General features: G+C 35.5%; 1 protein-coding gene across 1 annotated transcript; it reads right to left on the reverse strand.

The window, feature by feature from the left end:
* Positions 1 to 5371: 5371 nt before the first annotated feature.
* Positions 5372 to 24149, reverse strand: LOC120417533 (glycogen phosphorylase). The gene is made up of 5 exons (XM_039579619.2): positions 23698 to 24149; positions 12209 to 12440; positions 11849 to 12145; positions 10187 to 11793; positions 5372 to 6476 (listed from the first exon to the last, which is right to left on the reverse strand). Exons 1-5 carry the CDS (start codon positions 23938 to 23940, stop codon positions 6327 to 6329), a joined length of 2529 nt encoding a protein of 842 aa, XP_039435553.1. The 5' UTR covers positions 23941 to 24149; the 3' UTR covers positions 5372 to 6326.
* Positions 24150 to 26008: the final 1859 nt, after the last annotated feature.

Raw genomic sequence — 26008 nt, forward strand, 5'->3', positions numbered from 1 at the left:
CAAATTTCATCCAGTTATTTCTGAAAAAAGTACACACACAGTCATCTTTTACCCCGATAGCGAATGTCTTAGAGGTTTTAAGTTAAATCATTTTTCAGGAAAAAAATACGAGGTACATAAAATGATTATAAATAGTAATCACTGTTTTTGCAGATCGAAAAAGAGTCACTGACAGTGTAACTTTTGTAACAAATAATCAACAATAATAACAATCTCTTACTTGGAACTCAACATGCGCATTTTGTTTATAATTGAGTACAAGAAAATCAAAGTTTTGCATTTAAAATAATTGAAACTAACAAAAAATGTCAAAAGAAGCTGCAACAAATTTGAAATAATCATTGATTGTTGATGTTGATGTTGATTTAAGGTAAACTTTTTTGATATCATTGCAAATTATCGTTGAACCAATCCTTAAGAATTCAGTACAAAAATGAACTAATAAAAAAATATATAGAACAAAATATAGGATTTTAATTTATTTTTTAAATATTATAAATAAAAAAACAGTATCAAAATATTATCAACAGGTACTAATTTTCTCATACTGTATATCCCACGCCAATATGACGGAAGGTGATAATCATTGCAAATCAATGTTCCTTAAAAATGAAATATTTGTGACCTAGAAAATATTTTACTTGTGGATACTTGTTTTTTATTATATTTTAAGTTTTTTTTTCAAATATTTTGATAGAGGCGCTAGATAAACCATAAAGCTTCGTTTTAGGTGAAGATTCACGAAGTATCGTGCGCCTCCTTTGTTTAGATACTTTGATTTGCAATAATAATCTCCTTCAGTCATGGCGTGATGTCCATGTACGTCTTTAAAAAAAAAAAACAAAAAAAATGTTTCGTTTAAAATTGTCATTTAAAAAACAAGGTGTCTGTCACTGTGCTTCTTACAAATGTCAGCCTGAAAGTGAGCAAATTGAATTTTAATGTTCAATAGATCATTAAGGCCAGGTTTCTTTTAGTTATTCATTCAAAAATAACAATTTAATATTTAAATGTATTAGCTTTGAAAAAAATATATTTTCAAATTTGAGGTTAAGCAAATAAATCCAAATTTACATACAAAACTGAACCTCTAAAACTGAAGATATTTTTTGATTTCTGTTTCCATAACGTATAAAACTTGTAACCTAGAAACTTTTTTTTCCGTTTATTTACTTTACTTTACTTTTACTTAACTTATTTTTCTTGGGAAAAACATGACGCTTAGAGATAATAATTTTATAAATGTTTTAAAAATTATTAACTAATAATAGTTAACTAACTTTTGAAATATTTAAAAATATGTGGAGTCGGAGTCGGAGTCGGAGCCAACCTTTTGTTGAAAGCTGGAGTCGGAGTCGGAGTCGGAGTCGGCTAGAGTTGGTAGGCCGGAGTCAGAGTCGGAGTCGGAGCCAACCATTTGTTGAAAGCCGGAGCCGGAGTCGGAGTCGGAGTCACCTAATCTGAGAAAGCCGGAGTCGGAGTCGGAGTCGTTTGAAATATCCGCATTAATTTGTGAGGCATTATTACAAAATTTACTAGAAAATTCAATAAAAATATTGCTAACAACTGCTAGTTATTGACTATATATACAAATATTTTTTTGTATTAAAGCAAGACATTAGTTAATATATAGCTAGAAATTCGGCCCAGCCTGTATCGTTAGATAATTAGAGAAAATATATATCAACACTTACATAAATTATGTCTAATTAAGAAATGTTTTGTTATAAACCACTAATAATTTGCTGCATGCAAAAATATTTCGGTTGATACAACGAAAAAAAATTGTTGAAAAATAGTTGAAAAATATTTCCCAGCCAGTTTTTAACAGAATATTCCACAATATTGCAGCTGAAAACAAGAAATTTTTAGTTAATTTTCTGAAAAAAATATTCTAGCAGTCGACTGCTAGAATTTTTTTCGGCCATTTAACCAACAAAAATGGCAATTCCAACTATTTTTTTAGTTAATTTTAGTTACTGGTGGTCAGCAATTTCGGGTTAACAAAATCAACAATCGATTGTTGAAAAAAAGCTATGTAAAAAATTAACCCATACTTTAGTTAAATTAACCAAGATTTTCTTAGATTTGCCCCGGCCGGTCTCTCCGTGCAATATTTGAGATAAAGATAGCTGATACAGACAATCTCGATAATCCAAAGTGTACAGAACATTTTCACATCGAATAACCGAATCAATCATGATTTGGGAATTTGTAAGTCATGATGGTACCCAAAAGCGTGGTGATGAAATATTGATGCAAATGCATTTGGGTATGTGACAAACAATCAACCACTCAAAATTTACTAAAATTAAGATGCTTACATGTAAGATAATTCGATTATACGAAGTTCGTTTCAAAAATCAAAATCAAATTATTCGCTCTACAGCATTGCCTTGGCGTTCTCGATTGCGAGATTCCTACTCGAAACTAGGTGTTCGAAGGCTTGATTGTTGACAAACCTCTTTTTACACCTTAGCTTCCATCCACCACGGGATTCGAACTGACGACCTTTGGTTTGTTAGTCCAACTGCCTACCAGCGACTCCACCGAGACAGGACCCAGGGAGACGACTCCTACACCTGGACTGAGCTAACGACCTAACCTTTTTAGGTTAGTCCGGGGCCAACATTTACTTCTCGTCCAACGGAAGGCGTTATCAGACAAATCTCGTCTCGAAAAATGCCACCACCGGGACCGTCTAGAATCGAACCCAGGCCGACTGGGTGAAAAGCAACTTCGATTGCCTCTACACCACGGTCCCGGAAGTTCGTTTCAATGTACTTGTATTTGACAAATAAAATAAATGTGAGATATTCTGTACGTTTTTACAAGTCGACTTTTCTATATATTTTTTGATTTGGATGAAACATTGTCCATACGTTTCTTGTTTCGAAAGATTTTTTTCTGATTTCTGGTGTCTTGGGATTTGCGGGCTGCGTGAAATCCGTGAAATTTAGTACTTTTAGTGAAAACCCGTATTTTTTTTACATTTCTGAAATAATCTTTTCATTAAGTTAAGCAATGAAAATTAAAGAAATCAAAGTTGTTAAAAATGTCGTTACTGTTTTGTTTATGCAAAGTTTTGCATACATTCTGTTATTTATGAAAAAAAAAAACTATCAATCTTGAGTGTTTTTCCGGCTAGCACTATTTTTTTTTCAAGTAGTTAGAAAGTGTACGTTTGAGTTTTGTCAATAAAAGTTTATAGATAGTAATGTAAATTATTTTTGAACTCCTTGATCCCAGTACAACAAAAAAAAAATGAAGGAGATATTGAACTTTTTTTGAGTGTACACTAGGGTGCCCAGAATATGGGACTTTTTCTCAAAAGTTTGCTCCACAAGCTGAATATTTTTCCTTGCGTTGTTTTAGGACTCTGGACCAAATATGAACAAAATTGGTCAACATTTACCCATTGATACTCGAAGGTTAAGTTTCCAATTTTCTTACAGTTTGGTCTGTAGGGCGCGCTACTTCCATCCAAATATTCCCAAAAGTGAGATTCTCATTGGAAATTGATTGTTCTACAACATGCCAAAGCTGTTAAACTCGATCCTAAAAAGTTATTAGCGATATAAAAAAGTCATTTTTGTATGAAAAACATTTTTTTCAACAACTTTAGGCTCGGGTATCAATGGGTCAATCTCATCAAATTTCGCTTAAAATTTGCACAGATGCTTAAAATAACCCAAAAAACCGTTTTCCGCTTGTGGAGCAGGGGGTCATTTTTTCTGGGCACCCTAGTGTACAGTCCCACGTATTTTGCCTTGACCAGCGTTTATTTTTTGTTTAAATTTCGAATTCAGTTCGTTGCAAATATTTTTCATATGTCACCCCATTAAAAGTGAGCCCGAAAAATCAGGAGATAATCAATATTTTTTTTTTAAATTCTATCATAAACTTTTTTAAAGTCTATCATAAACTTCTAAAAAAAGGAAAGGCCTTAATAAAGTTCAAAATACAAAATATACCGTATTGGTCAAAATTCGTTTAAAGGTTTATAAAAAAAAAATTAAAGTGTACAAATACCGTCTATACATTAAATATGAAATTTTCTTGTTTTTTTTTTACATGTTTAACGTTCCGTGAAATAAAAGTTCCCGTGAAATTGGCTATTTTTAAGCGTGACAAATGACTAATCCTGTTTATTCTAAGAGGAATATTTTTTTTAATGTTTTTTAAGCACAGTTTTAAAATTACAGATATTTTTAGGTAAAGTTTTTGGAAAAATGTTAATTTTTTTTAATTTAAAAATTATACTTTATGATTTTTTTGAATGCTCAGAAAATTACCTTTTATTGTTCTTTGACTTTGTTGATCGGACTTGCTTGCTTGTTGCTGAAATACAGCCTCTTTATTTTTAATTTTTGTGAAAAATAATTTTTCTCAGTGTCATAATATCTCGGAAACTATTGGTTCGGATTTCAATATTAAAAATAGAAACCTTTGTAAAAAAATCTGCTTTTTTTCAATAAAAATAATTTTGATGTTTACTAATCAAGGATAACATTTTGAACGGGCTTGTTTTTTCCCTCGAAATGTTGGCCTTGATTTTTAAATTTCAAAATTTAACAGAAGTATCATTCTTTGAAACTGAAAATCGAATCATTCAATAGTTTTTGAGATATCGCGAATTGGATAAGAAGTCAAACTAGGTGATAGCGAGAAAATATTTTTTTTTTACAAAATGTTAGATTTAAGATGCTGTATCTCAGCAGCCAGCCGACCGATCAACAACTTTAAAAAATAAAATTTGCAGGGGCTCTTCAAAAATATTGTATGCAGAGGTATTTTCCGTCATAAAGAATTTTCAAATTGCAGAAAAAAACATGGAAATGCAAATATATCTTGTAAACGGTGCAATTGATAAAACAAATTACAGTAATTTTCAATTGAAAATTTGCATCCAATCATGATTTTTGAAAAAAAATCTAAATCCATTTTTTTCAATGTCTGAAACTCTTATGGATTTTTTTTGTAATAAAAAAGCCAATTACTAAAATCAGGATTGTTTTGTGTACCTATTTGTTCTAAAAAGATAAATTCAAAAAACAAGATTTTTTGTGAAATTCTAGGGATTTACTAATATTATAAAATACCCCATAAATAAATGTTGAGAAAACATTCAAAGAACAAAAACTGATATAATTTACCAACATAGTTTTTCCTAAAAACCAGGATAAATTTGTTAAATTTTTAAAATATCCAAATAAAATAAGAACAACCTAAGCCAGTTTGGACATTTTTGAACAAATTTTAAAATTTTCTCTAGAATTTCCCTAGTTTAAAGCCCAGGTTATAATTTCAACAGAAATATTCATAAACTTTTAAGTGGGATGTATATCATCATTACAAGTAAAACGCTTAATTTTTGGTAACTCCAATTTATTTATTTATTTCGTAAAAAATAAAGGAAATAATATTATTAACAGTAAGATGCTCCAATTTTGCAACAGAATATTATGGGTTAGTTTCTTTTGTTTTCATCTTCTTCTTTTCACTATGATTGCGGCTTTGCTCGTAGCTCACCTATTTAGTCACATGGAGTGTGTTAGTAAACAATTTATTTTTCTTTTCATCGAACCTAGTTTTGCTGCATTTTTCCTCTATTATAGTCTCAAATATCATTGTTTTGTATGCTGCGATTTGTTTTTCTATTATTTTTTTCTCTCTCTTTTTGCATAGCCGTTTGCAGTAAACAGGTAAAAAGGAAAAAAAAAGCATTTATAATATCTAGATAAAATGGCACCCTAATCTCAATGTTTCCGCCGTGATTATTACATAACCGTGTGATTTTTTTTCTTTCTTTTTATTATGTGTGTGTAATTAGTGTGTGTGTTCTTCACTATGTGTTGTTTGTTTGATTTTTCATGCATTTTACTACATCTAGGGGACATATTTAATAACAATTTTTCACTTCTTCTCCTAACATTTTCTCTCATTGCATTTTTGTTTAAGGATTTCAATTAACTAGTGTTTTTGTTTTGTTATGCGTTCGTGCTTTAACGATTACAAACATATTCGAGAACATTGCAGTTTGCAAGGTTGCGAATGTTTTCCCGCACAATTAGAGGTGTAAGCCCTGATACAGACACACAATTTAGATTTTTTTTTGTTTTAAAATGAGAAACAACACAACTAGAACGCGGTTTGGACGCCGAATTTTGTAGTATGTAGATGTTTTGAAGTAGATTTGTTTTTTTCTTTCTTTAGTGTTTTGAGTTTTTTGAGTGTTAAATTTGTTTGCACGGTGGCAGTGGCAGTTTTAAGCTGCACGTGGACACGACGATACACGACGACGATGACGACGATGGTGACGACGTTTACTTGTACTCGCCCGGGTTGGGCAGCTTCTCCCACGACGGCTCGACGCCCCAGATTTCGCGCGCGTACTCGGCGATTGTGCGATCACTGGAGAACTTGCCGCTGGACGCGATGTTGTTGATCGACATCTCGAGCCACTTGGACTGGTTCTGTGGTTCGGAGAGTGGTTGAAGGAAGAAAGAAAGAATTTGTTAGTTGATAGTTGTGAATTTGAAAAAGTTCTGAATTTATACTGATATATTTTTCTTCAAACTGAAAAAAAATCTATCCAAAACAGGATTATTGACCGGTAAAAAAACGAATATTTTAAACCTGAACTTATTTTATTGCTCATCAACAACCTTTATAAATGAGTCATACAATACTCATTTGTGGTAGTAAATTATTCAATTATCAGATTCGGTATATCAAACAAACTAAAAGTACCATGTTTTTCCATTGAAATGAGTTCCCAGTGAGTTATGCTGGAGACGCATGGTGCTTTATGCTCAATTAATTTTATTATATCTCAAGATGTGTGCATCTAGCAACTCTTATAAAATTCGTGCCCTTTTTGACAAAATTTTTAAAATCACATAAAAGACAAATTGAGCAAAAACAAAACCGCGATTCGAGAAAATCCCTGGCGAAAAATGAACAACTATTTTCAATTCCTATTTAATAAAGAAAACTGGTGGTATTTTTACTGATCATACAATAAAAAAGTTACATCTTTTCACATGTTGATTTTTGCAAAAAAAAATCACAATTTGAAAAAAATCGCATTATCGGTCAATTTAAATTTCGAAGTGTTGTTTACGATGGGCCTTTTCTAATGCAATTTAGAAGTTAACTGTAAGGGCACAAAATCTCCGTCGCCTGATTATTGTTTTGAATGCTGATTATGGGCCCTTTTATTCTCGGGCAAGTGGGAGTAACAAAACGGAGGTCATTTCAATAAAAAGTCTTGTTAAAATGGTAATGAGAAGAAAAACTAATAACATCCTCAAAACATATGTTAAACATTGTTATTGATCAGATCTAATGAGATGCCAAAGAGTAAGACAATAACAACTCAAGTTATGGCACATTAAAAATGATTTATTGATTGCGTTATTCATGTGAAATTCCCACTTAAAAAAAATTGCATTCATTACCAAGTTTGTTATTATTTTTTATTGCTGGATTTTACTTTAACTATGGGATAATTTAAACAAGTTACCATAGTCCAATTTGTTATATTTTTTTAAAATTTAGCTAAATATAGCCAAAACTATGGGAAAATTTTGACTAATTTTGTCAAGGACATTATTTTTGCTATGAAATGTGGTGTTGGTACAAAAACTTTTATAAAAAGTAAAAAATTTGAAAGTTGATTTTTGTTTAATTACAATCCATAACCCATAACCCAAATGTTTTTATTTTTTATTTTGCTTAAACTATGGGAAAAATTTGATCAATTTTGTCAAGGGTCATGAAACAAATCAATACTTGTATAAGCAGTAAAAACAATTAAAGCTGTTTTTCAAATAACTAATAATTATTGACCCCCAAAGGTAACCAATAATTTATTCGCAAACTTGTCAAGTGTGCATAACAAAATATTTTATTATTTTTTATAAGTTCACTATTTTTGTTACTGCCCAATTGCTCACTTTTTACAAGTGTTGGACAAAATTTTAAAGCCGTCAGCCAATGCTTACTGGTTTTATTCACCATTTGTAAATATGTAATATTTAATTGGAACCAAGCAAATATTAAAATTTTCAATATTTTCTTGGTACTAAGTAAACCAAACTTGGTTTTGTAGAGGATTAGAGTTAAGAATGCATGAAAAATTCACTTTATAACACACAAAGTACTAACTAAGAAAAACTAACGAAAAAGAAAAGAGGGTACTTTTTGTGCCCTTACATTTTTTTATTTTTTCAAAAGGATATTTCTCGGGTGAGTTTTCAAAAAGCCGTAAGAGCCGCCGAGACCTCCGGCACTAATTTTCGTTTTCTCCAAATTGAAACAAAATTTCATTTTTTAAGTTTAGGGCGATTGAAGGACGTGTAGATGAGCAATCTCAAGCATTTTTGAAATTGGTTTATCGTAAGTAGTTCGAATACCGATGCAAAAAGGGCTTTGTTTACCAATGGCTCTTACGTCTTTTTGAAAACTAATCCGAGATTTCTTTTAATCAATCTGATTCTTGGAGCGCATGTAGGGAGTGTACAAATAAATGAAATAGTGGAATAATCTCGAGTGTTTACAATTTGGTTTTGTGCCCTATTGAAATGTGTGGCTCAAATGCAACTGCAAATTGCACAAAAAAATATTTTTTCCAGAAAATTGTAGATAAATGTTGTTGCATAAATGTAAAATGGATTTTCACCAGATTTCTAGAAAAAAAAGTACTGGATGTTTTGGGCTTTTCTGAAAGAGCACACGATTTTGAACCAAACTGCATCACTAACTCAAAAGTGATGAAAATGCATATGGGACATTTTTGCGATCAGGGGTAGTTTAGCAGTTGACGAATTTTTAATTCTGCATTTGATTTAAAAAAAAACCTATGTGCAATGTGTTTCTTATGCAGATAGGACGTTAACCCTCTACTGCCCAAATATTTTTTCGAAATTTTTTATTTTTCCCGTGACCTCCTTTTTGAGAAACTTTTGTTCTACAAAAAACATCACTTCTCTTGTTTTTCTTGTTTTATTTTGAGATTTTTTTTTAATTTGCATCTATCTTGTTTAGTTCATCTTTGTTTTTGGTAGTATTTTTCCTTTCATTACATTTTACCTATCTAATTTTTTCATGTTTTTAAAGTCACTTTTTCATTTTTTTTTTTGCTTGTTTTTCACATGTTTTGCTATAAAATGATACCATTATCATCTAAAATGTAAAAAAATGCGTAGAGGCATAGTCTGGGACGCTACAAAAATTACTGCATACTTGCAGTATATATTGAAAATGTTAGTAAAAAACACAGCCAAAGTTGTACCCTAAAAAATTGACATTTTTACAAAACATTGGCAAAGTTACATAAAATAAGTTAAATTTCCAACCCTTAATTTGTCTAAAATTTTGAGAAGAACTCTTTCCAATGCTTTTTGAAGATCAAAAATTGGTTGACAAATACCAAATAGGTAATCTGGCCTCTTCCAGGATACCCAGAACTGATTTTAGAGTGGCCAGATATGGTGCAATTGGCTTTTTACTTGTTCTAGAGAATAACAAAAAATTCAAATAATTCGCTCTACAGCATTGCCTTGGCGTTCTCGATTACGAGATTCCTACTCGAAACTAGGTGTCCGAAGGCTTGATTGTTGAGGCAATTGCAAACCTCTTTTTATACCTAAGCTTCCATCCACCCCGGGATTCAAACCGACGACATTTGGATTGTGTGTCCAACTGCCTACCAGCGACTCCATCGAGACAGGACCAAACCCTAATTTCATAGAGTTTGCTAAATTTTCTAATGAATTTATCGATATCAAATAAAATCGATATGCTAACCAGATAGGAAAACCAGCAAGCTTAGTACGAGAGAGCACAGAGGCATCGATATATCAGAACTAATGAAAACAAGTGTTCAGGAACCTTGTTTCTTTGAAATCGATTTCCAGGGACCAAAGTGACCAAATCGGTTACGAGTCGTAGCATAGGTGCCTTTCTAAACGTCTATACCTTTCATTTGCGTCCAAAAGATCGAGATTTGGTAATTTTTTTTCGATCTGTTATTTCAATAAGTTATCCAACCTTCTCAATAACAAAATTAGTTATTAATTTTATAACCACCTTCTCAGGATGACAAAAAGCAGGCTAGCAAAAGCTATCCTCATAATAACCTGACAAATCAGCGATTAACTGTACCGTACTCCGCACTTACCTGATACACAGCGGACACCTCATCCTGGGTCTTGAGGTACGATTCGTAGTCGGCAAACAGATAGTAACGGTCGTACTTCATCAGCACGTTAGCAATGTCCTGGAACTCGTGCGGGTTGCCCGGGCTGAAGAATCCACCCTGGATCTGGTCGACGCACTGCTTAATGTCCTGGTTCGTGTTGTAGTAGTGCGTGGCGTCGTAGCCCTTCTTCTTCAGCTCCTCGACCTCGTCGACGGTCATACCGAAGATGAAGATGTTGTCGTTGCCCATCTCTTCGGCCATCTCGACGTTGGCGCCGTCCAGCGTTCCCACGGTCAAGGCACCGTTCAGCATGAACTTCATGTTTCCGGTTCCGGAAGCTTCGGTACCGGCGGTCGAGATCTGCTCGGACAGATCGGCGGCCGGCATGATCTTCTCGGCCAGGGTCACGCGGTAGTTCTCCAGGAAGATGACCTTCAGCTTGTCGCCGACGATCGGATCGTTGTTGACGACGTTTCCGACGGAGCAGATCAGCTTGATGATCTGCTTGGCGATGTAGTATCCTGGGGCGGCCTTGCCACCGATCATGATCGTACGCGGGGTGAAGTTGGCGGTCGGATCACGCTTGATGCGGTTGTACAGGGTGATAATGTGCAGACAGTTGAGCAGCTGGCGTTTGTACTCGTGGATACGCTTGACCTGGATGTCGAACATCGAAGCCGGGTTCACCTTGACTCCGTAGTCCTTCTCCAGCAGCTGGGCCAGCTTCAGTTTGTTCTCCTGCTTGACCTTGGCGACGGCGCGCTGGAATGTGGGATCCTTGGCGAAGGCCTTCAGCTTGGTCAGCTGCTCCAGATGGACGGGCCATTCGTCACCGATCTTCTCGGCGATCAGATCGGACAGACCGGGGTTGCACAGCAGCAGCCAACGACGCGGCGTGATACCGTTGGTCTTGTTCTGGAACTTTTCCGGGCACATGGCGAAGAAGTCACGGAAGATGTCCTTCTTGATGATCTCCGAGTGGATGGCGGCGACACCGTTGACGGCGTGCGAACCCACGATCGACAGGTTGGCCATGTTGATGCGCTTGTCTCCGTCCTCCTCAACGAGCGACAGGGAACGCATTTTGTCCCAGTCTCCGGGGAAGTGCTTCTCCACATTTTGTAAATGCAAAAAGTTGATGTGGTAGATGATCTCCAGGTGACGGGGCAGAATCGACTGCAGCAGAGACACCGGCCAACGCTCGAGAGCCTCCGGCAGAACGGTGTGGTTGGTGTAGGCACACGTGCGAGTGACCACATCCCAGGCCTGTTCCCAGGACAGCTTCTCGTCGTCAACGAGAATGCGCATCAACTCGGGGATCGCCAACGAGGGGTGAGTGTCGTTCAGCTGGATGGCAACCTTGTTCGGGAAGTCATCGAACGAGGTGCGCACGGCGGCACGCGATCCAAACTTGGACGCCTTGTAACGGCGCACGATGTCTTGCAGCGTAGCGGCGCACATAAAGTACTCCTGCTTCAGACGCAGCTCCTTGCCCTCGAAGAAGTTATCGTTGGGGTACAGAACACGGGAGATGTTCTCCGCCAAGTTACGGTCCAGCACGGCCTGGATGTAGTCACCATCGTTGACTGTAAAACGAAATCGTTAGTAACAGAACTTCAGGTTCATTACTCAATTACTCACAGAACTTCAGGTTGAAGTCAACCGGCGACTTGGCCGACCACAGACGTAGCGTGTTGACCACGTTGTTGCCGTACCCGGGGATCGGGTTGTCGTACGGCATCGCGAACACGGTCTGCGTATCGACCCACTTCTTGCCCTCGGGCGTGTCGATCACGCGGCCGTAGAAGTGAATCGGGATCATGTACTCCGGGCGGGCCTTCTCCCACGGGTTTCCGTAACGCAGCCAATCGTCGGGCTCCTCAACCTGCTCGCCGTTCTTTATCTTCTGGGCGAAGATACCGTACTCGTAACGGATGCCTACAAACATGAAAAAGCCATTAAGACACAATGTATTCGCTAACAATCATTAAGCGACATTACCATAACCGTAGGCGGGCATGCCAAGGGTGGCCATCGAGTCGAGGAAGCACGCGGCCAACCGACCCAAACCGCCGTTTCCGAGACCGGCGTCCTCCTCGAGGTCCTCCAGCTCCTCAATGTCCAGACCCATCTGGTACATGGCCTCGTCGCAGGACGTCTGGATGCCCAGGTTGATCATGGTGTTTTGCAGCGAACGACCCATGTAGTACTCCAGCGAGAGGTAGTACACGCGCTAATCGAGCAAGAGGAAAAGAAAAATCGAATTAATTAACACAAATAATGTGACTTCTTGTGCATAATGAGCGTGGTGGTGGAGATTGTGTAACAGAGATTCTGATCCCAAAAAGAAAAATGAAAAGCTTTGACCTTTTTCTTGCCCTTGAAGCGAATTGTTACAGTTTCACGCAAGAGCTCTGGCGCGTATCGGGCAAACCTGGCGGCAAAGGTGTCCCATTTCAAACCGTAGGCAAATCTTCAATAGAACACGTGATTCCAGAATTTCGCAGAAGCAGCGAAGCAATTAGCGGGTTTCATTGCCCTGTGGGAGTTGGGTGGACAATAAAAATTCTTGAAAAATGGGATGAAAAAAATCTCTTTTTGTGTATATTAATAGATAGGCCAGGAGAGACAATGCACCGAATGCACCAATTCTGTCTTGAGGTTGAATTTTTATTTTTGAGTTAATTATCTGACGCAGTGAAACGACAATGAACCTTTGAGATGTCCAGACAGTTGAATTGGAGCGAGTTCAAATAGCGGACTTTTGTAGGTTGTCTATAGAGCAGTTCTCTAGGATTTCGGTCATTCGATTTTTTTTGTATTTTTTAATCCGACTGAAACTTTTTTGGTGCCTTCGGTATGCCCAAAGAAGCCATTTTGCATCATTAGTTTGTCCATATAATTTTCCATACAAATTCGGCAGCTGTCCATACAAAAATGATGTATGAAAATTCAAAAATCTGTATCTTTTGAAGGAATTTTTTGATCGATTTGGTGTCTTCGGCAAAGTTGTAGGTATGGATACGGACTACACTGGAAAAAAATAATACACGGTAAAAAAAATTTGGTGATTTTTTTATTTAACTTTTTATCACTAAAACTTGATTTGCAAAAAAACACTATTTTTATTTTTTTTATTTTTTGATATGTTTTAGAAGGCATAAAATGCCAACTTTTCAGAAATTTCCAGGTTGTGCAAAAAATCACTGACCGAGTTATGAATTTTTTAATCAATACTGATTTTTTCAAAAAATCGAAATTTTGGTCGTAAAAATTTTTCAACTTCATTTTTCGATGTAAAATCAAATTTGCAATCAAAAAGTACTTTACTGAAATTTTGATAAAGTGCACCGTTTTCAAGTTATAGCCATATTTAAGTGACTTTTTTGAAAATAGTCGCAGTTTTTCATTTTTTTAAATTAGTGCACATGTTTGCCCAGTTTTGAAAAAAATATTTTTGAAAAGCTGAGAAAATTCTCTATATTTTGCTTATTTGGACTTTGTTGATACGACCTTTAGTTGCTGAGATATTGCAATGCAAAGGTTTAAAAACAGGAAAATTGATGTTTTCTAAGTTTCACCCAAACAACCCACCATTTTCTATCGTCAATATCTCAGCAACTAATGGTCCGATTTTCAATGTTAATATATGAAACATTTGTGAAATTTTCCGATCTCTTCGAAAAAAATATTTTTGGAATTTTCAAATCAAGACTAACATTTCACAAAGGCCAAACATTCAATATTACGCCCTTTTAAAATGTTTGTCTTGATTTGAAAATTCCAAAAATATTTTTTTCGAAAAGATCGGAAAATTTCACAATTGTTTCATATATTAACATTGAAAATCGGACCATTAGTTGCTGAGATATTGACGATAGAAAATGGTGGGTTGTTTGGGTGAAACTTAGAAAACATCAATTTTCCTGTTTTTAAACCTTTGCATTGCAATATCTCAGCAACTAAAGGTCGTATCAACATAGTCCGAATAAGCAAAATATAGAGAATTTTCTCAGCTTTTCAAAAATATTTTTTTCAAAACTGGGCAAACATGTGCACTAATTTAAAAAAATGAAAAACTGCGACTATTTTCAAAAAAGTCACTTAAATATGGCTATAACTTGAAAACGGTGCACTTTATCAAAATTTTAGTAAAGTACTTTTTGATTGCAAATTTGATTTTACATCGAAAAATGAAGTTGAAAAATTTTTACGACCAAAATTTCGATTTTTTGAAAAAATCAGTATTGATTAAAAAATTCATAACTCGGTCAGTGATTTTTTGCACAACCTGGAAATTTCTGAAAAGTTGGCATTTTATGTCTTCTAAAACATATCAAAAAATAAAAAAAATTAAAAATAGTGTTTTTTTGTAAATCAAGTTTTAGTGATAAAAAGTTAAATAAAAAAATCACCAAATTTTTTTTTACCGTGTATTATTTTTTCCAGTGTAGTCCGTATCCATACCTACAACTTTGCCGAAGACACCAAATCGATCAAAAAATTCCTTCAAAAGATACAGATTTTTGAATTTTCATACATCATTTTTGTATGGACAGCTGCCGAATTTGTATGGAAAATTATATGGACAAACTAATGATGCAAAATGGCTTCTTTGGGCATACCGAAGGCACCAAAAAAGTTTCAGCCGGATTAAAAAATACAAAAATTAAAATTGAAGAAAAAAGACCGATTTCGTAGAGAATTGCTCTATAACAAAAAAAAAATACAGAATTGGCCGGCGTACTGAACCCAAATCCCAATTATGAGCTTAATAGGACGAAACAAGAGCATTTGAATTTTCAATAGCGATTTTTCCGTAAGTTTCGATTTTTATTCAATGTTCTGAGTAATCATGAGCTTGGTACAGCCCTACAAAGTTTGTTTTAATTTTTTTCCAAAAAATCGGTCCTAAAATCCAGAAATCAAAAATTCAAAAAAACTTATGGGAAATTAGACGAGCTTTCCGGTAAAAATATTTACGAGACTGAAAAACCAAGTCTGTCATATAGAAATTGCCAAAAAACCCATTTTTTCATCATTTTTATTTTTAAAACCGCTGTATCTTCCCAAGGAATGGACATAGGACAATAGTCAATATGGAGACTTTTATGTAAAATTGTCTGGGGAATCGATTCCCACTATGGGTTTTTAAAAATTTTGACGTTTAGACCACTTTTCAAAAAAACAGTTCTAGTAAATGATTTTTGAATTTTTTTAGGAGAGACATACCATCCTGCATTTTTCGTCAGTCTTTTGGTAACATCTTAGGCTATTTCCTCAAAAATTTTGAACGAAAAAAAATCGTGACTACACCTTTAAATTTAAGTTTTAGACTTAAAAATCAAAAAATCTCATAGAAGTGGTGTGTATTTTTGTTTCAGTGTATTTTTTCAGAAAGCCCGTCCAATTTCCTACAAGTTTGTCTTTGACCACTTTTTGATACGACGCAATGGCTTCGAGATACAGTAATTTTTAAATTGCAATATACAAAAATATTTAAATACCTTACGCCCTTCTCAAATGTTATTTTCGAGTACTATTGGCTCCATATACACAAAAATGGCTTATATAGGCCTAGGATAACATGTCTAAAAAGTTTCATTGAAATCGGAGAGGGTCGGGTACAAAAGTACCAGAAAAATTCCTGATTTAAGCTGGAATTGCTCCATATACAACGGGATTTAATTTAAACTTGATCACTTTTATTCGATTTTCGTCGACGTTTGTGTTGCGGTTGCTGGCAGTACGGGAAAGATCAAAAGAAGTTTAGCGAGATTAGACCCTTTGGGAGAGTATTCTACAATTGCCAAACGTCTAACCCGCTAGAGAAACATGGGAAAAGGAAAACAAACAAATACCGGAGACACATAGACATCAAAAGTGGATTCTAGATAAATGTTGAATAATTTAATTAATCTTGATGTGCTCAAACAAGTGATCCTCAAAAAGCAATTTAATAACAATACTTGCAGCAATTGTTGTGGTCGAACGATAAGGATTGCACCTACAGAGGAAGACTAAATGTGAGATTTTTATTATTAACCTATTTTGCTATACAATAATAACAATAAAATGTTTCAGCTTTGAGCTGCGGCTAAGAACAGAATCGATGTCGCTGCTGCAAAAACTTTCTTTAGTTGATCCGAAATTCGTCGTCACAACAGTCTGAGTTAAAAAAATATATTGTGGTTCAAAAAGTTACAAGATTTGACCAAAACTTAAGCCATGGCAAATGTTATTCCAAGTTTCTGTTCCTCCTCCCCTTTAAAATTTCTTCAAAAAATCAGTGGACAAAAAACTTGTTTGAATTAAACTGAAATAGGGGAAATATACCCATTTTAATCACACTAAGCCGTTCGACCAATTCTCATCACTTTTGACGTTTCTGCTATTAAATCAACATTTTCAGATGTTTCAACAATGGAGAGTTGCTTGCTCACTTTTATTTGAGCTATTTATTACTTTGAAACAGTCAAAAACACTCTATGAAAGCTGTAATTCATGATCAAAGTGCTGATAGGCCGATAATAGAAATAGGCTGAGAAAGGGTATAGTTCCCCTATTCATGGAAAACACTTGTTAAATCGATTGTAAACTCTTCAGAATAGATAAGAAAAGCTTTTTTATACACTTTTAATAAAAAATATATATTTTTACAAATTATTAATTTTGGGATCACAGATCGGTATGAAATATAAAAGTTTTCATAAAATATATTTTAAAGAATTTATTGATATTTTACAAATATTTGATAGCATAACCGTTATGTTGTATAAAGCATTATGCGATAATTTTTGTTTCAAAATTCCAATGTACAGTACCCCAAAAAGTTTTTTTTTTCGCAAAATTTTTTGTTGTCGTCAAATCTTAATTTTTTTTAAACTAATGATAGCAAAACAACTGAACTAGTGTAGAATGCATTTATTTTGCCTTAACTTTAATGCAATACACAATACACTGAACTAATGCTTACTTTATCATTAACTTTCATGTACCCAATATTAAAAATACATTTTTTGCAGATGTTAGAGTACCGTGAAATTGCGATGAAAATCCGATATTTTTTTTTATGCCAAGAAAAATTACTAGCTCTAGCCATGTTTTAGATTACTTTTTAAAAACAACCAATAAGTAAGCGAGAATTAATTGTTGATACTTTTTCGAGAAATTTTTAAGGGTGATGGGGGGAGGGGGTTTACAAAAAACTTGAAATAAAATTTGCAATGGCATCAAATTTAATAAAATATTATTTTTTTTAAAAGTTGAACAGTACAGAGGAAATGCGTTCTGAAATAAACTTTGGAAAATATTTGCAAAGGCCTAGTTAATATAAAAGTATAGCGATAAAAAAATTAAAGATTTACTTCTTCTCAAATTCCTATCGAAAGAATTAATTTTATTTCGATTTTGTCAACCTAGCTTTAATGCAAGATATGAAAAAATATGTAAAAATAAAAAAAAACTAATTTAAATGATTTTAAAATCATGTAATTTTTCAAAAATTGTAAAGGTCCAAATTTAAATGCTGATAATTAGCAGATGTCATGGTTTTTATTTCCCAATTTTTTTTAATACTATGGTGACGAATGTTTACATTTCGGTTTAAGACACCTTAATTTAGGCCGTTGCAAATATCTTTTGAAGTTTATGTCCCTCGCCTCTGACCAAAATCGAGGGGGAAGGGGGTGAAAGAAAAAGTTGAAAAATTGAATTTACGAGCCATGGTTTCAACATTTGAATTAAAAAAGTGTTTTAAAATGCATTATACACCTGTCCAGTTGTTTTGCAATCATTAGTTTCCAAAATATCAAAGTGTTAACGGAAATTTTTTTTTTGTGAAATTTTTTTTGCGGTGCTGCGGTCATAACAATTCCAAATATTTATAATCCAGTCCAAACATGCTAAATATGATTATCAATGCATTTTAGATTGTTTTCAGCTTTGACCTCTATTTTAATTAAAATTTTGAAGTTTTTTGAAAAAATCTGTTTTTGCCCCCTGATTTTTCGAACAAATTTTGGCGACATAAACTTTGAAAAATATTTGCAACGGCCTAAATTAAAAAAAAAATACAGCTGTGACAAAGTTATTTTTGGATTGAACTCCATTTCTGTAAAAGTTTGTGGGGGCTGTTAATTCGAATTTCGTTCTTCCTTGTTCCCAAAATCTACCTAGAAAATTTGAGCCCATTTGGTTAAGGTTTAGTGGTTATGGTTTTGATTCGAAATTTGTATTGTATTTTGAGTTAATTACTACATTTTACATCTTGTTAGGACATAAATCTTAAAACTCAAATAAATGATCTTATTCTCAAGTTGAATTATAGGTTTTGATCCGAGAAACAAATTTGTAGACCATATCAAAGCGCTGGGAATCGATCCTTCAAAGAAACAGTCTGGCTTTCGAATACTATATTTTAATAAATATGATTATTATCGCCCGATTTTTTACTATAATTTTAAATTGTTTATAAAGGAAATCAAATTGAAAAAAATAATATAAAAATTTAAATATTTACATTTGTGGTAAAAAACTCCACATTAAATGTTTTTTTTTTCATGTAAAACATAATTGGGATCTTTGTTATATTTATTTTGAGCTGTATTTAAATCTTTATCACAGCACAACAAGTGTTTGGACATTTCTAAAGTTATGTTAAAGCATTAATAATTAAATTTAGTTTTGTTCAAATTTAGCAGACTAGTGAGTCAGCACTACAACTTGCAATTGCACAATCTTAACAGGATTATCAGCCTTGCAATTCGATCAAAACAAGTTTATTTCTAGAAGTTTAATTTTCCATGACGGCATGGCAATAATCCTTCGACAGCTGTTTTTTGTTTAGTTTCAGCCAAGAGCAAAACAATGGACGCCACTGATTACGGCGTGTCCAACTATATATTCTGTAATAATCGTGTGATGTCTATATTCTAGAAAGTAGCAATTAAAACATCCCGGTTCCAACCTAACCTCGAACCGCTCGGCTTATCAGCTGATTCGCATAATTAATGCACAGTGTGTGTTTATAGTTTTCGAAACTGGCGCGCGCGCCCGTCGACGTCCCTTTTGACATGGTGTCAACCCAGCGCTTCTAATCACTTCCCGGCGCATCCAAGAAGGCCGCGCGACTCATTGAGAATAATCTCGTCGCAAAGGGGTTTATCAATTGACCTTTCGGCGTCTGGGGTTGCTGGCGCGGCCATTGTTTGGTCAATTGTGTCCTCATTTCGCCACCATATTGTTGTTGTCGCGCCCGGCTATTAGTCTTCTTCTTGTTGTCAGTAACGCGCTTTTTTCCACTCGCTTTAATTCAAACGGTTGATCCCGAACGCGCCCGCCTCAAAATTCGCCGTAGAGGACTTTTGAAAGACATTCTCCAACGGGGCAATATCACTACGGGCGCTATTAATAGGCCCGAATTTGGGGTGCGTGTGTTGGCGGGCGGCAAACTGTCAGCACGTCTCACGCCGTGCTCACGTGGTCGCCGGGTGGTCGCCACCATGCAGTTGAGGGTTTATGTTTTTGCAGCGCAAAAAACAATCACGCTTGGTGCATTTTAAAAACCTGTTTTCAGTGGAGCACCTCCAAACTTGTGCAGAAATCCAAGCAACCCGTCTGAAGCGTCGCGACGACTCATACTGGGTCGAACATGTCAAGCAGAGCCGATCACGTGACGCAAAACACATGATCTTGGCAGGCGATGCGCAGCGTCGCGTTCTACCCTTGCAATTCTAAAGTGTTCCAATTTAGGCCGAATAGGGTAAAGTGGGATCGCTTATCGCAATGTTTGTCGATTTTAGATGCCAACAAAATTAAATATTTTCAAATGTCGCGACGAAGAATTCGCAAACAAAAATATTTTCGCAAAAAAAAAAAGAATAAGCTGTGATTATTTCAACCCGTCACTTCAAGTGGTGACATCATTGACATGCTCACGCTGAACGCAGCAGGCGCTGTGACTGGTTCTAGAGCACACTGCACACAGGAACAGGTGGGTGGCATTGTTTTGAAAAAAAAAAGAGGCTAAGAGAGTGACTATATCAGGATTACATTGGATTGGCGCGCAGCGCCACTTGTTGGTTTTGTTTGGGAAAAGGCCGGCTCAAGTGTGGGGACGACAGTGTTTGGCGCGTAGAGGTGACCTTTAGAGGTTTGTTTTCATTGTTGGAAACGTGGTTTCAGAGCCTTCGCGCCGCTCGTGTTAAGTGCGGGGGTGAAATGTGTTTTATGAATATTAATGGCATGATAATGTGGTAATTGGACCTTGTTATAAATAGATTGTTATCAAACTTTCATGTCAGCAAATCAAAATATTTGCAGCGAATAATGGTAACAAGCAATACCTCTCCTTGGAAACAAGTACAATTTCATTAAGCTGGCACCAAGTGTCACCATCATTGAAATTAGCATTTTAATTTTTGGAGCTTATTTTTGTTGAAAATGTCCAATAAACAAACATTTTTTTTTTGCTTTATGGGTGTTCTTAAAACAGTCCAGACTCGATTATCTGAAGGTTATTCTTTGTACTTTGCATTAACGAATCATGAACAGCAATATATTTTTTTTTTCTTTTCTTGGTTTTAACAACAAATCTGCGACCCCATTTTAGTCAAGTTTAAATGGTTGATTCCCTATTAAATCACTTAATATTTCACCATCGCCATTTTGGCCGCCATCTTGGCTTTCAAAACTCTAAATCCCCTTAGAGTAGTTTAGTGGTCATACTTCGTCAACTTCGATAACCAGAAATAAAAGTTTTTTTTCGTGATCGTCTTCGGATAATTGAGTCTGAACTGTACCCCTGACTCAAGGCGGTTTCAACAACATCCAAAAAGCAAAAATAAGAAAAAGTTTTATTGAACCTTTTAAAACACTCCAGATTTTATTTTTAGTCCTTTTAGTCAAATTCGAATTCGACCCCATTTTAGTCAAATTTAAACGGTTTATTGCCTATCAAGTTGAAAAATGCATTTTTTCAACATTTCATCACGCCATTTTGGCCACCATCTTGAATTTAAAAATTTCTAAATCACTTTAGAGTAGTTTAGGGGACATATTTAAGCAAGACAATCAAAAATGTGTTCAAAAATTTATTTTTTTTGTTATGCGATTATCCGAAGTTTTCATTATCCGAAGTGAAATTTTGCCAAAGCTATCGGATAATCGAGTCTGGACTGTATAATAAATCAACACTTTTTTTTTTGAAAATTATTGAAATCGATTCAACACATTTCCAATCGATTTATCAGTTTAATATACATACTAGCTCGCTTTCTTGTAATCATTGACAATTAACAGAAATTACAATATATTGATAAGCAATTTTTCATGAGTAATAATATATCATTGTATGATATTGGTTATCAAATTGTGTTCATAAGGTTAACTTTTTAATTATTTTAGATTAATCAACTTCAAAACATGATGATCCGTAGGATAACATATTTTAGATCAGAGACCCAAATTTTGTTTAAAAAATCGTGATTTGATTATTCGAAGTGAAATTTTGGGAGAGCGGACTGTACAAATTTGTCCGTCAATCTTAATTTCTTAAGATGAAGAATTAATATAAAATACACACTTCCTTTACTCACAAAATAAATGCAAAACATCTTAAGTTATGTTTGTAATAAACTAATAAATTTTATTTGATTTTTTCGTTTCCTACCTTAATTATGAAAATTTCTTGAAGAATGAAATTTTGTTTTACTCATAGAGAAAAAAATATTTCAAAGCATGAGAAAGGTAACTATGAATCAAAAATAAATGGTGCTACCATAAGACCTAAAGATTTGAAAATAGTTACAGATTCTAAAGAAAAATAACTGGACAAGCATTTCCTGGAATATATATATTTAAAGCAAAGTGCAAAGCAAGGCTTAATTAATATTTAAATTCGTTAAGAAATTCAAAGCATCCTGGAAAAATATGAATAAATTTTCCAAAACCTCAAAATAATTGAATTGATTTTCAAATCAAATTCACCTAGGAAAATATTTCATTTAACTTCTATCAGCAATAAAAAGATTGTTCGTTTAAAAGGAATACACGAAGGAAAAAAACATTAACTGTTCTTCTATAAATATTCGATCACAAAACATGAACGTAAATTATAATCATTTGAAAATAACTGTTTGCTCTTGTACGAAGTCAAACAAAAATCTTTTCTGTATGTAGCAGAAAGGTTGAGCAATGAAATGTTACAATTCACCATGCGATTACAGATATCATTAAAATATTGTAAATTGTGAACGAATGTCTTCGATTATTGTACAAAAACATACAATTAAATGTCTTGACATATGTTTGACGACCCAGTAAAAGCAAACAGTAACTTCCCATTAATAGCCAGTAATGACATCCATAAATTTCAAGGACACCTCTCTTCATCAAAACCCTTCCAGTTTTGGAAAAAAAACACGCGTGCCGGGTCGGCTTCAAGTTACGCAACGTGTCCCCTTCCAGCCGGGGCCATATCAGATGACTACAACTTCATCGCTTTGTCCTTTTGCCCTTCCCAAATTCCCCGCTCCGCAATTCTGGGGGTGGTGCGTTGACCTTGAATTTTACGCGATTGTTCCCGATATTTTTTTTTTTTCGCAAACTCAAAAAAGATGACTTGCTGAAAGCGATGAGGAGCGATTATCGCGTGCCGAACCGCCAGACAAAATGTGTCACTCTAACACGGGGTTAGACGGAATTCACACCCGGAATGGGACTCTTCACCCGACTTGGACGAAGTCGACAACGTGAGGGTAAAAATAGAGCCGTTGAGGTGTCGGGATTGAAAACAACTTGTTTTTTTTTGGTTGCTTGAACGGCTGATTTACATGCGCCACTTGTTTGTTCTGCAAAAAGATTTTCTTGTTTTTTTTTCTCTGTTCTAATTTTGATCAAGTTGGTCGCAGTAGGCACGATTTGGGGCCAGCATCTTTGATTGGAAAATTACTTTCTCCCGCCCCCTCGTTTGGCTGGATGACAGAAGCATCGCGCAGACAGCATAGGGTCAACGAATTCTGCGACCGGCATGCTTGGATATATGACGTTCTTTTTTTTCGCTACTCTTGGTGTAGGAAAGATGGCCGGTGTGGCACGAAGGTACTAGTAGGCGTAGTCTCTTCGTGAAACGGTTTCGATTCTCTCACTCTCGTGAGCACGAACGTGGTCAAAGTCGTGCGGATTCTCGACAGTTCACCGCACAGGGAGTGTGAAAGGGAGATTGGGCGAGAAGGAGAAAAAAAAACCCAGAGAAATTAGGTAATGTTAGAAGATTTTAAGCTTTCACTTTCCTTTCGGTGATAATTTTATGCCTTCTTGTTCCAGAAATGGCGAACGGCGGTCAATCCCTTATCAAAATGGGTTAAGCCGGTTAAGAAATCAAGAAGAGCAAAACTGTGTCAAGTCATTATCGCTCCGACAAGAAGACAATTAAAGGTCAAACCCCAACCGATGATTATGATGATGGCCGGTTGTCCGAGCTGACTTACCTTGGGGTCCCGTTCGTAGTAGTGCTGCTGAGTTCGGATCCAGCGAGACACCAGGTGGTCCTTGACGGTGTGCGCCAGGGCAAAGTAGTAGTCACGCGTGGTGGCCACATTGCGATCCTTGACCAGGGTGTAATGGAGATGGCGGTTGAAACCCTTCTTGATCTCGTTCACATCCTCCAGCACCGAAATGCCCCGCACACTGATCTGTTTGCGCTTCTGCTCGTCCGACTGTGGCTTCGACATCTTGGCCACTTACAGTACCTTCACTCACTTAAGAAATCGAACAAAGTGTCCCACCAGGAAAGACCAACTGTTCAATAAAAGCGCAGGAGAGAACCACTCAAAGTGCGACCCGATCGGAACCACGGTTGCACTACAAGTGAAAACAGCGATTCTCCACCAGCGATGCGGTCACCTTGGTGGAAGGTCAAACATGCGCCGTTTGTGTTGTTTCTCTGCCTTCAAGCTCAGATGGATGGATGGTGGGATTCGGCTTTTGACGGGAGTCCGCTTGCTGTCGCCGGCGAATGCACGGTTAGCGAGAGTTCGGAGCGAATGAGATTTATGCGGTGAAATGTTCGCGAGGCGAAATTATTGCGAGGGGGAGATAAGGAAATGTTTCAATATTTTCTTGTTTATTTGTCATTTCATTTACATTACATCTCCATTAGGTTGCTTTACTTCATTACCTCATATTATTACCAATTTCTAAAATTAACTTATCAAATACCATGCGTCTCCATTAAAGCAAACTATATCAAACGCATACAATGGAGACGCATGATATCTGGAGCAACACGAGAAAAGGGCGGATAAGCATTTTGACAGTTTGAACTATTTTGCTATTTCTCAAGCTACAGGTAACTTTTTCTCAAAATTCAATGTTTGAAACAAGAGCTGGCCTTCCCAGCTACCGTTTAACAGAATAGGTTTTGTAAAATAGTTACCTATTGCCTGGGAAATTGCAAAATAGTTGCAGCTGTCAAAATGCTTATGCGCCCTTTTCAAATGTTGCTACAGAATATGCGATTTGTGATTTATTTATTTTACGTTTTAAGCACAGTGTAGATAACATGATTCATAAGTCGTGAACTATTCAACCGCCATGTTTAATTCGAGGGGAAGCATGAACGTAAAGTATGCACTTTTTATCAAAAATATTTAGTCAGGGGCGAGGCTGCTCATCAAAGCTAGTATAAGCAACTCTCCTGAAAAAACGAAAATGGTTTTTGCAATTTTAATTTTTTTTATTTTGGTTTGTATTTTTTACCTTAAAACTAACAATTTTCTATCAAGAAACATCGAACAAGTAACTTTTATAAAAATGGGAGACATGCAATCATTTTGATCACAGTCCAGACTACATTATCCGAAGTTCGATTATCCGAAGGTTTGTATCGAATCACGAACCGATTTTTTTCGATTTTTTTTATTTTCTTACTTTTAGCTTCAAATTCGAGTTCTTTGACCCCATTTTAGGCAAATTTGAATTGTTGACTGCCTATTAAATAAGAAAATGTATTTTTTCAATACAGTCGACTCTCGACTCTCAATACTCTCGACTTGTCAATATCCAAGGGACCGTCGAGGAAGAGAATCATCAGTTTACAGAACGATGCAAAATGAAGACTCGATTGAAAATATTTTTTTCTTGATACCCAGCTATGGGAGAGAATCATGGCAACGTCCAGCAAACAAAAACAAACAAATGTCAAACACCCTTCAAAGCTTCGTTACTCAAAGAAAAATGTCTATGCAAGCCATGAGAAAGTGAAATTATTGACAACCGGAATAGATGTTTAAAGCAAATAGAATCCAAGGGACCGTCGAGGAAGAGATCCTTCAAGCAAGAGAAAATATCGAGGAATGAAGATAATTGAAGTATGCAGATTGAAGGGACTGAAGAATTCATCGATAGATGGAGAATTATTGATATCGAGAAGATTGACAGCCAGAGAGTCGACTGTATATCAAAACCGCCATTTTGGCCGCTATCTTGAATTTTTTTTAGAATAACTTCAAAGTAGTTAGTAGTACTTAAGCTCAACAATAAAAAAAAGACAACACATTTTTTTTTCTTGATTCGATAATCCGAAGTGAAATTTTGCCAAGGCCATCGGATAGTCGAGTCTGGACTGTACAGTGGATTCTCTCGTCGTCGAATATTGAAGGGACCGTCGAGAGTGAGAGGTATCGAATTATAGCATTGTTGGAATTCGAGCGAGAAGAAGGAAAGCATTTCTCGCTCGCGAACGAGGGAGAAAACTTGTAGTAGTTCTCTCTTCTCGCTCGCGCTCGCATTTTCGTTCGC

Source organism: Culex pipiens, unplaced genomic scaffold, assembly GCF_016801865.2.
Source record: "Culex pipiens pallens isolate TS unplaced genomic scaffold, TS_CPP_V2 Cpp_Un0001, whole genome shotgun sequence".
NCBI classification, from domain to species: domain Eukaryota; kingdom Metazoa; phylum Arthropoda; class Insecta; order Diptera; family Culicidae; genus Culex; species Culex pipiens.